Source organism: Geotrypetes seraphini, chromosome 4 (genome assembly GCF_902459505.1).
Source record: "Geotrypetes seraphini chromosome 4, aGeoSer1.1, whole genome shotgun sequence".
Classification (NCBI taxonomy): Eukaryota; Metazoa; Chordata; class Amphibia; order Gymnophiona; family Dermophiidae; genus Geotrypetes; species Geotrypetes seraphini.
The window spans coordinates 106,376,303-106,388,750 of NC_047087.1; the positions used below are offsets into that span (position 1 = coordinate 106,376,303).

The 12,448-nt window shown below is 41.3% G+C and overlaps 1 protein-coding gene across 8 annotated transcripts in view; it reads right to left on the reverse strand.

Moving 5' to 3' along the window:
• The window catches only part of POLQ (DNA polymerase theta), a 321,333-nt gene that overhangs the window by 152,342 nt on the left and 156,543 nt on the right, over positions 1-12,448 (reverse strand). For all 8 annotated transcript variants that reach the window (XR_004539268.1, XR_004539267.1, XR_004539270.1 and 5 more), the window contains one exon: positions 6,198-6,322. Coding sequence is in view for 4 of the 8 variants with exons in the window: in XM_033942580.1 (XP_033798471.1) it covers positions 6,198-6,322 (125 nt within the window). In the remaining 4 variants the exon portion in view is untranslated. The remainder of the gene's footprint in view (positions 1-6,197; positions 6,323-12,448) is intronic.

A 12,448-nucleotide genomic window follows, 5' to 3' on the forward strand; every position in this document is an offset into this window, starting at 1 on the left:
GGTTGATATAACTGTTGATAGAAATTAAAAAAAAGCTTGCTGAATCTGGCCTAAAGTAGTACAATCTCCAGTCAGGCCCTGGACACAGGTAATAAGACTGCGAAGTTGTCTTTTTTTTAGCTTATGGGCCAAGATGCTACCCGCTCTGTTATGTGTTTCAAAATATTCCTGACGTACCCATTGGAGTCTAACACTTATTATCTGCAAATCTAACGCCTGTAGATCTAACTTAAGTTGTTGTAATTTTAATTCTTTTTCAGGGGATAAACTCCTACCCTTACGATTCCACTCTAATGTATAAATCTGATCTCGCAGATCCCGAATCTTAAGCCTACGTGCTCTATGAGCATGTGCCCCCAGGGCAATAATTTTACCACTTTTAAACATTCCCAAAGAGTCTCTGGGGAGGTGTATTCTGTATCATTAAATTGTAAATATTCTCCTAAATCCTTACCCAGTTGTTGCACATGTACAGGTTCTAACAGGAGACTATCATCTAATTGCCAATATTTCCTTCCAGATTGGGCAGATTGCATCACTAGATTAAACAGATTGGAGCATGATCAGACCATATCCTAGTTTCTATGGAAGAGGAATTAACAGCCCCCATCAAATCTTTCCCCACCAGTCAGAGATCGATTCTTGAATATGAAAAATGGACATCTGAATAAAAAGTATAATCAATCTCTGTTGGATGTTGATGTCTCCATAGATCAATAAGATCTCATGACTCCATGAGTAGATGTAGTTGACGTCGTTCAATTTTACCATAATTCATTCCAATGTTAGAATTATCCATCTTCACATTTAAAGTAAGATTGAAGTCACCTCCTACTATACTATACTATAATTTTACCTTCTGCATATTGTGTCAGTATATCCCTTACTTTATTATAAAAAAAACATCTTGATTTGCACTAGGGGCATACAAATTTAACAGAGTATATAGTTGACCCTCCATAAATATTTTTAAAAGAACTGGCCTTCTTCATCACGAACCACTTCATTAACATCTACTGGTACATAGTTAGCAAAAACAATAGCAACTCCATTAATTTTAGATTTCAGTTTGTTAGAAGCAAAATAAATTTCTTTATAATGAGCATGATGAAAATTTTTCTCATGAATTGGTAATAAGTGTGTTTCTTGTAGGAAACCAATTGCCATCTTAACTCTACTGGCCTCCTAGAAATATAGTTGTCGTTTCCACTGAGAGTTTAATCCCCAGACATTCAAGAACATAAAAACTCGTTCAGCCATATGTTAAACATAGAATTGCCATAAATATACTCCATACCATATATTTTTCCCCCATCACACCCAAACAATTTTCCCACCAATCATAACTCATCCATACCTCTCTCTCTTCACACATCCTCCCACCCATTTACCCCCTAATCCCCCATCCCACACTCCTCCCCTTCCCCCCTCTCCCCATTCCCTTACCCCTTCAAACCTCTCCTGTTCTCCATCCCTGAACCCAGATCCAGTCTCCAGTCGATGGACCAGTTACTAGATCCATTTCCAGACATCAGAGTCGAAGAAAATTGACCCTAACCCAGTTCTCCACAACTTTTCCTATTATCTACCCCTTTGCAGCATCTTATCTTTATTTTATCTATCAATTATAATTTTTTTTTTTTAATTCTTTATTCAGTTTTAACTCTTCCAACAAGTGTACAATATTCAATCAGATAATTCGTACAAATCACTTGACATTCTAACAATTATTGTCAAATGCATATAAAAAAGACCCCTCCCCCACCCATCCCATTCATCAGGAATAAACCCATTAAATCACATAACATTACCTCTCCATCCCCACATTAAATATAGTCCTATGTATCAAAAAAGTGTCCAAGGTGTCTAATCATTAGAATATGCAATCAATGGCCCCCAAATCTTTTTGAAACTATTATAATTTCCTTGCTGTATAGCAAGCACTCTCTCCATTTTATAAATATGACAAACTGAATTCCACCAAAAGGTATAATTAAGTTTAGTATAGGCCTTCCAATTTCTAGTAATATGTTGAATGGCAACTCCCGTCAGTATTAACAAAAGTTTATTGTTATTTGCTGAAATTTGACTCTTGAATCTCATAGACGTTCCAAATAAAATAGTATCATAGGATAGGGCAACATGATTTTCTAACATTGAATTAATTTGGGACCAAATTAACTTCCAAAAGGCATTGACAAAGGGACAGAAAAAAAGTAAAGGATCTAGAGTCCCAGCATCTAAATTACAATGCCAGCATCTATTAGACCTAGAGCTATCCAACTTTTGTAAACGAACTGGGGTCCAAAAAGCTCTATGTAACAAAAAGAACCAAGTTTGACTCATAGATGCTGACCTTGTACTTTTTAATCTCCAAGACCAAAGTCGTGGCCATTGAGAAGCAGAAAATTGGTGCTTGATCTCAATGCTCCAAATATCCCTAAGACCAGTTTTTTGTTTTTTATTCAAATATCCATACAACAATTTATACCACTGCGCGGCTTGGTGACCCAAAAAATCTGCCTGAAAGCATAGGAATTCCAAACTATACTGAGTATTAAGATCTTTCCATTCAGGGAACCCCTCCTGAATAGCCTGCTTCAGCTGCAACCACTTAAAGCTTTGTTATTTATTTAATCCAAATTTATGTTGCAATTGTGAAAAACTAAGCAGTGAACTATTAGAAACAACATTATTTAATGTCCGTATATCTGCAATAATCCAATGCTTCCAGACGATTTGAAAACGACCAATTTTTATCTTGGAGTTTAGCCAAATGGATTGATTTAATGATTTAGAAATTGGATTTGATGATAGATTACTAACATATTTTAAAGTTCTCCATGTATCAAGCAATATTCTATTGTCTTTATATTTCCTGGGCAATTTTATACTTATAAGATGAGACAAATGCAAAGGAAACAGGAGTCGCCATTCTAAATATAACCAATCTGGTACATTCTCCATGAGCTCTGGGAGTTAATATCCTCGATTCTTCTCATTATTATAAACTTTGTTTTTTATTCTGGTTGTCTCTGTAGTCTCTTTTTTTTTATCCACTCTATGCCATCTCTGGCTCAGCAGTCCTGTAGATGGAGGATGTGTTGGATCTTTCTGCTGTTTTTCTTCCTCAGTAGTCCAAAGTTTGGCCTGTATAAGTAACTGTTGAGCTTCCAATGCTGATGTAACTTTATGTTGTTTGCGTTCTAGTATAAAAGAAATCCCAAATGGATAATGCCATTTATAACAAATATTATTTTGTTGCAAGCATCTGGTTACTTCACAATAGTCTCGACAACGTTTCAAAGTCGCTGAGGAGATATCTGCAAACAGTTCCACTTTTGCGTTATTCCACATCAAATAGCCAATTCTCCGAGCTGCTTGTAGCACTCTCTCTTTCTGTGGATATCTCAAAAAACATACTATTATCTCTCTTGGCCTTTCCAATTTACGTGGTCCCAGAGCTCGATGTATCCGTTCGAATTCCATAATTGGGAGTTCTGCTTCTGGGTTTTCCATTTGAAAAAACTTATGGCATATAGACTGTATAAGGGCTGTTGGGTCTTTAAGGGCTGTTGGGTCTTTAAGGTCTTCCGATTCATGGATCCCATGGAATCGCAGATTATTTCGTCTTGCTCTATTTTCTCCGTCTTCAATTTTGAGAAGTAGCTCCTCTATTGAAAGATCTATTTGTTTGCAGTGTTGTTGAATTTCCGTTATTCTCCTGTTCATGCAAAATAACCCATTCTTCAAATTCTTGGAGGCTCTGACTCATAGCATTTTTATAATGTAGGCAATCAATATTTACTTTAATATCTGATGTAAATACTGCTAATGAAAGTTTAATATCAGCCACCCAATGTTGTAAATCCCCTTTACTAGCCAATACTGAATCTGCTGGTGGAGAATCTAATGTCTCTAATGTTTCTTTTCCAAGTATAGTTGACTCCTCTTCTTCCTGTGTTGTTTTGATTCGGAGCTGGCATTTCTGTTACATCTTCTGCGCGGTAAGCAAATATTTTAAGATCAGGCCTGTTTTTTTTATTAGCCATAGTTCTAAGATTCATTCAAGACCAAGTATCTAAGTATTCTAAAGTTTTTACTGTATGGTTAATACCACGTACTTTTTCAAGTTAGTCCAATTTTTTATCCCGATATGGTATCAAAGATTTTTTTTTTTAATATATATTATTTTGTTTATTTATTAGAGTCACCTAATTTCTTCAGTGGAAGGAAGATTTAAAAATCTTCAGTGGAAGGAAGATTTATAATTTTATTATAATCAAGTTTATTCATTAACAATCACCATGGAGAAAAGAGAAGAAGAGAGCTCTTCCTCTCCCGGCTTATACCAATTATGTTTAAATATAAAGTCTCAAAAGCAGGTAAAATGCCTCACCATTGCCAGAAAGCCATCTGAGATCTCCGCAGAAGTTCCTCAGGGACAATCCTCCTCCAACACTGCTGTTTACCACCTCAAAACAGTTTAGCCTTTTTTTTATCTTTTTGCAATAGGCTGTCAGGGCTCAAACATGTCTCCTCTCCTGCTCTCCTCCTAGCTCGAATGAGCCCAATAGCCCCCACCACAGGGGAATCGCTTCAGAGTCTACTTTTGGCAAAACGCCACCAGCAAGGAGGGTCCTGCCACTCTGTAGGGTTGCTACCGGCTCCCTCAGCAGTCCACTCACTCACTCCTTATCTCCTATACTTCCTTATACTATTGAAGACAAAATTTCAAACCTTCAAGCTTCCGAGTTTGCAAAGTTCTTCCAGCTCCAGTCAAAATGTCCAGGGCTTCTTCTATTTCCACTAGGAAATTTCTCTTCAAGCCAACTTTCAGGACTCCGCCCATGTCTCCTCTCTCGTTTCCCCAGCTTCTCCCGGGAGGGCCGATTACCCGTGCTAGGCTCTATCCTTCCTCAGTGAACTTCCACTGCTCAAGTCACGGCTCTGCTTCTGCGCTCCTCTCACCCTGCAGCTAGGACCCACATGGCAAAAAAAGCCACAGAAAAGATCCTGCCTCACTCCTGGGCAGCTGATGGCCTCCTCTGCAATCCGTGCCCTAGGGGCAGGTTGCCGCTCCCAGGGCTCGAGCCACGCCTCTGGTCCCACACTCCTCTTAGCCCCGGCGGTACTCGCCAGGTTCTATCAGCGGGAAAACACCCATCACAGCAGCCCATGCACTCGTGGCAAATATGCCCCAGAGAGAGTCCTGCTTCACTCCAGAACAGCTGGTAATCGTAAGGTTAGCATTCAATGGGGTAACTTGCTAAATTTCTCCTTGCCAGCGTGGAAACCAGGTCAGCTCACATGCTAGACAGCCATTCACTTCCACTTCTGCCTCAAAACAAGCCAAATGAAACCCCGACACCATAAAGCCAGAAAGCCATCTGAGATCTCCGCAGAAGTTCCTCAGGGACAATCCTCCTCCAACACTGCTGTTTACCAAATAGTACAAAATACTCCAGTAAAAATTATATTTAATGCAAAAAAAATACGACCATGTTACTCCTCTTTTACATAAAGCTCACTGGTTACCAATAGAACATAGGATCACCTATAAGATTTTTCTACTAACTTTTAAAACCAGAGTAAATAACCAGCCAGAATTTATTAATAACTTACTTATTCCATATAACCAATCTAGGACGTTAAGATCTACAGCTCACAACCTTCTTACCATCCCCTCATTGAAACATATCAGCACAATGAGGACTACAATTTTCTCTGTTAGTGCCCCCTCTCTTTGGAACAGTATCCCAAATTATTTACACGAAAAAACAACTCTTGCCAATTTTAAGGTGAAGTTAAAGACATTTCTCTTCCTTGATGCTTTTGCAACTTAAACTGTCCTTTTAAGGACGACTAAGATTCAAGGAAGGTTTTACCTTCAGTTCCCCCTCCCTTTGTCATTCTTTCCCTTATGTGTTCTCTTTCTCTCTATCAATTGTAGTTCTAACCCTTCTTTCCTTTTTGTTCCCATTCGTCAATGTCTTTAAATATTGTCATTTCCCCTGGTCTGTTTCTGTTTAAATTGTATTTTATTTGGCGCATTGTTTTGATGTTTTTGTATACCACCTAGAAGGCTTGATTGGGCGATATAAGAAATTTTAAATAAACTTGAAACTTGATAACAGTTTAAATGCACTATTATAATATATGATTTGACCTCTATAGCCTCCTTTATTACAACTCACCAGCATATGTGGCAGCTGATTGCTGCAAAGACTGAAGTTGTCCACGACTACAGCCATATTTTTTAGTGACATTGTTTAGGGGAACTTCACAAATTAAATCCAAAAGAACAAGGCTGGTAAAAAACCTGGTAAAGAAACACATTACAGAGCATATAAATCAAAAACGAAATTTAGTAAAGACACTTCTTTGAACAACATTCCCTGATAATTTTACACAGTAATAAAATATTAATATTGAAGGAAGTTATCACAGGTATTATAATGTACAGCAGCTATAGAAAGTCTACATCTCTGACCTTTTTGTATATTTTAGTGCATCAGTGCATCAAACTCACATGCATTGAAAGAATGGTGCTTTTTCCATTCCAACATATTTTACATCCTTTTTAAGGAATAAAAATGTTCTGAAATGCAACAATTAAATAAATCCCTAACAATTCCTACTCACTGAGGCAATGAAAATACTATTAGCAGCAATTACACCTGTTAATCTGATGAGATATGTCTCTGCCAACCTTGCATATATATGGAATGGAATGGTAAGATAGATATTAGCTCTTAGCAGATAGGGGAATTATAGAGGGAATGATAACACAGATATTGATGCTTAGCAGTTGGGTTGGAGTTTGGAATTGAAAGCAGCTTCAAAGAAGTAGGCTTTGAGTCTGGATTTGGTTTGAAAATTTTTATTAAGAAAACAAACAAACAAAGCTAAATCATACACACAGTATGCATAAACAATGCGGAAGAAGTTATACAGCACAACCCAAGTCCTAGAACAGAAACATAAGTGCAACAAAAGGAACATACAAGTTGGGCAATCAGAACTCTGTCTAGGCATCGTATACAGGGAAAAACCAAACAATGCTCCGCTTACAAATAGCACCAAAGAAAAAAGATGAATAAAGACCCACCAACTGTTGGTTTCCCCCCACATCCAACAAAAGACCCCCCCGCCCATGCTCCCCCCCTTCAGCAACTGGAAAGTATAAAAGACAGAGAGACCACAAAAGATTAACCTCAGCAAGGATCTGCTTCCAAAGTGACCCGTACAACCCATGAGGTCCCACCTTATTCCCAACAAGGCTACGCAGCTCCCAATGCACCAATTCCCTAAGGGACTACTTCCACCCCACCAACTCCGGGGGTGTCTCATCCATCCACATACACAGCACTCCCCTTTTGGCCACAAGAAGTGCAACATATAAGCAACGCCAGTGGTCAACAGTCAGTCCCTGATCCAAGATCTCTTCATCATGTCCCAACACTAAAATCAGGTAGGACCACTGAACAGGTACCTCCAGGATTTTGGCAAGAAAGTCCAGCACCCCATTCTAAAAGGCACCCAAAACTGGGCATTTGATGAGCATGTGCAATAAAGTCCCAGCCATACATTTACACATTCAGCCAATTCCCAGAGACCAGCCCTGACCCCCTTCGTCTTAGTAAAATAGGTACGATGGAGCAATTTAAATTGTAACTCTTACAATTGAGCGTTATGAGCCCCCCGTCCTATATTAGAGAAACAGCCGTCCTATATTAGAGAAACAGGTTTTAAGCACCCCATGTGCTATCTCCTCCCCCATCTCCAAAGACCATTTAGATGCCAAAGTAATCAACAGGGAGTCCTCCCGTGCCATCCCATACCACAAAAGACAATGAGTTGAGAGCAGGGGGAAGGGACATGAAAATCTGATCCACCTTTAAAAAGTGACTACGCTGGGTGGTATCATAATTTGTCCATATAATAATGGCACAGCTGTAAGTACGTGAAAAAGGGCATATGAGGCAAGTCCCAGGTAGTGCGTAAAGTGTCAAACGAAGGAAAAGTAAATGGCAGGGTTCCCACAGAAGTGGCTCAAGCAGAGTCAAACGCCGAACCGGTCCTCTATGCCCTTAATGGCCCCCACCTCCGGGAGAAAATCAGGATTATGGAAAGTCCCATTACCCTGCCCCTTACCAATCCGGTGCCGCCACTATTCCAACGCCTTCCTTAAGGAAGTGAGCCATACCAAGTGAAGACTCAAACCCTGACACTTCCACTGTGGACAAGTCAAACAGGCCAATGCCGTCCAACAGTCAAACAATTCCCCCAGGAGCAAACCGAAATTCAGCGGTGAAGAGCTCATGTACCCATCTCATAAAACCGGCCACATTATATAAGCAAAGATACAGTAAGGCCAAACCCCCTCTATCCCAACTTTGCGTAAGCTTCCAAAATCCGATCCATGCTCTCCTATTGTGCCAGATAAAAGAGCCCGTAAAAGACCTATAAGAGCGCTCATTCTCTCCTTTAAGCCAGAGAGGAATCATCTGTAAGGGATAGAAGAGCTCAGGCAGCAGCACCATTTTCACAAGAGCAATTCTACCCGACAAAGAAAGAGGCAGATCCCCTCATTGAGTGCAGTAGTTCTGCAAAATCTTCAGCTTATTGGAGACATTACAACAGTATACACTGGACCAATCTGTGCTAAGAAAGATTCCGAAGTACTAAGTTCCCTCCCATCCAATGAAATGGGAAAGCAGGATCAAGGTACAATATACACGGGGAAGAGACAGGCATAGCCTCTGATTTACCAAAGTTGATACAAAGACCCAAAAAAACACCAAAGGTCTCAATAAGAGTAGTCAGGCGTGGAATCGCCTCCTTCGCATTGCTCATAAACAATAACATATCATCTGCAAACATTGTAACTTTACATTCCTCAAGGCCTACCCTAATATCCGGGCAAACTTATCCAAACTTTCTGGGCCAGAGGCTCCAAAGACAACATGAATAACAGTGGGGATAAAGGGGCAGCCCTGTCTCATACCCCGGTGCAGCGAGAACGAAGCTGTATATCTTTTATTGATAAGCAATTGAGCTGTCGGAGCCATATAAAGACTACCAATCCACTGGTGGAATGGACCTACAAAACCGAACTGTTGCACTATCCAAAAAAAATAAGGCCAGGTCACCTTGTCGAATGCCTTCTCGGTATCCAAACTAGCCAGTAGATCATCGCCTGCTCTGCTCTTACCCTCTCGGAGCGCTACCAAGGCCTGTAAGATATTGGAAGAGACAAATCGCCCAGGAACAAATCCCACTTGATTAGCATGAACCATGGAGGGAATCACTTGAGTTAACCTACCCACCAAAATCACTGTGAGGAGCTTCATAGCTTGGTTTAAATAGGATATCGGTCGATAGGTCCCCACCAGTTCAGGGTCCCTTCTTGGTTTTGGAAGGACCACCACATGGGCATGGCTCTGTTCATATGTCCAGTAGTCTGCATGTCTACATACAAGACCAACAGAGCAGGCCCAATCCGGGGTTTCAGAATTTTGTAGAACTCCAGCCCTATACCATCGGGTCCAGGAGCCTTCGGCAACTTCAGCCTCCCTACAGCAGCATGGACTTCTCTGCATGATATAGGGACATTGAGCAGCTCCAAGTGGGCAGCCGATACCTGAGGAAATCCAGATTGGAAAAAAAGGAATCTCAAGCTGCCTGATCATATGGACCCAGACTATAGAGATCCATATAAAAATGGAAAAATTACTCCTGTATCGCCTTCTCCTCCTTATGCAGAATGTTCTGACCCCCCTTGATACGTGAAATACGAGTAGCCTTCCAAAAAAGCCATACAAGATTAGTCAATAATTTACCCGCCTTATTGCCCCACTTATACAACCGAAATTTATAGACATCTATGTGGGTCATGGCCCGTTCAGTCAGTAAGGCATCTAATTGCTTACAAAGACCTAAGTACGTGGTACGAGATTCCTCTGAATTCTGCCCAATAAGGGCACCTTTGCTAAGAAAGGCTTAACATATATCTCATAAGTGGTATCTCCAGAAGGGACTCTGCTCACCTTTGCAGAGTTGCAGAAATCCTTTAAGCTCTCTTGTTACGACATTACGTTGCCACATTATCATCATCGGCTTTAACTGAATACATTCAAGAAAAACTCTCAGAAGCTTTGTGTTTAACTAATTCTGTTGAAATTCCACCATAAATTTCTCCAAGAGATAGCAGGAGACATAGATTATGGTGCTGCTGCCCATAAATGGTCACAGGATCTACAGGTTTCTTTAGGCCACCTTCTACACCCCTGAAGAAGGTCTATTCAGCCTTAATATGGTCCGTGTTGGGGTCCAGTATATAGTTTATTTCAAAGGACTTTCTTTGCCTGTCACGTTTTATTCATACATATGTATATTTTTAACCTGAATTTGTTGATATTCTAATAAACTAATTGTCCTTATAGCGGTTTGTCCCTTCCCCACTCCCTTTTTTTGTTCTCACAGTTCACACGTGGGGTTGTGAGTTTTTTCCTTCATATTGTATGATATAGGGATTTGGAACTGTACATGGCGGTTACATCCCAGCTTCCTTTTTACTTTGAAAATACATATGCACCCACTTCACCCTGGATGTAAAGCCTTCACTCAAAGAGCCATAGTGATTGACCAGTAAAGTATATTACAATGTTGGCTAATGCCCCAAGCACCCACTATATCTCACTCAAGAGCAGGACTTGTGTTTTACCAGTGTTGAACACCCTTTTGTACCACTCTAATCTCAGTCATTAGAAGTAAGATTTTAAGTTAAGAGGGTTGGTCAAGATATTTCTGCCGTTTTATTTTTGTTAATGTTGCTGTTGTTCCTTGGGAGGGAGGGAGGGATAGGTTGGGGAGTAGGGTGGAAGGACCTGCAGCGAGTCATTGGGCCGGATGAGCAGTAGCGGAGCCTCCAGAGGAGTCACAACCCCCCACCGGCAGGCCCCTCAAAAGAATTGCACTCGTTGAAAGAAATGTCCTCTGGAAGGAAAAGAGGTCACACCCTGGTCAGCGTGGTACCTACGAAAGTCACTCAAACATCCTCGATCAGAACCACCTCGAGAAGCCTGGCGAGGTTGGTCCTCCAGCAACCAAAGCACCTTAGAGTCACTCAAGACCTGAACTAGCTTATCTAACTCCTCCCCAAAGATAATGGAGCCCCGAAAGGGAAACTTACTTAGCTTAGCCTAGATGCTGTATCAGCTAACCAACCTTGAAGCTACAGGGTACAGCGGGCCACTACACCGAAAGCCATGGACTTGGCCGAGGCATGCAATAAATTGAACATGGCATCAGAAAGTAAGAATTTCCCAGCTCAATCTTAACAACTTCCTGATCTACTATGGACCGGTCAGCCGACACACGGTCAAGAGCTCAGATCACCGGAAACAAGCCTGGGCTACCAGACCACCACAAATCACCACCTGGACAGCTAGGGCAGCCACATCAAAACTTAGTTTAAGTAGAGCCTCCATTTTATAGTCCTGAGGGTCTCTCAGGGCTGAGCTGCCTTCCACTGGCACGGTATGTCTGCAAGCAATAGCTGAGACTACTGCATCAACCACAGGAGACTTAAAGGTATCTATCACTATCAGGAATGGGGTAGAGTCTGGCCATGGACCGCATCAAATGAAAGGGCACGTACAGAACTTTCCAATAAGCGTGCACTAAATCCAAAATATCCTGATGCACAGGGAAAAAGTGGGATGCTGACTAGGATCCCTTTAAGAAGAAGGTCCTTAGCTTCCTCTTCAAAGTCTAAAACTGAAGACATCTGAAGAATGAGCTCCTATAACTCTTCCTGAGGAAAAATAAACACAACTGACGCATTCTCGCCAACTGGCACCTCTGAAAAGTCTCCATCCAAAACATCAGGCCCTCCCTAATGGATCTAGGAGTTCCTCCCCAAGATCCAAGTCCTCATCCAGAGAAAACGGATCAGCCGGAAAAGAATCCTCATTCCCACACACTAATAGCCATTTGGACGATAGCTGAGGGGGCTGGACAGAGGTAGCCTTAGCAGGAGACTGAACAGGAGTGGCAGTGGAAGGTAAAAAAAACCCCAGTAGACCCTCAAGACCCCTAGGCAGAAGCAGGACCACCCAGCCACCTGTAGATAAGCCTTGCACATAGCTATCATAAAATCAGAGCAAAAAAACCCTTGCAGCAATCCAGAAATCACAATAGGAGCAGAAGGCACATTTAAGACCTGTTCCTGTCATTCCAAGACAGAAGGAAGGTCACCTGAGGCCATGGACAAAATGGATGTGCTTCCTGCCAAACCGAGGGAAGGGCCATTGACAAACTGTTATCTGAAATAATACAAGGCACCAAGGCCAAACTCAACCCCCGCCACTATAAAAAAAACCACTAGGCACCCCAGCTGCAGCAGTAAGGGAATCACCAGCCTCCCTGGCTGTCTGCAACA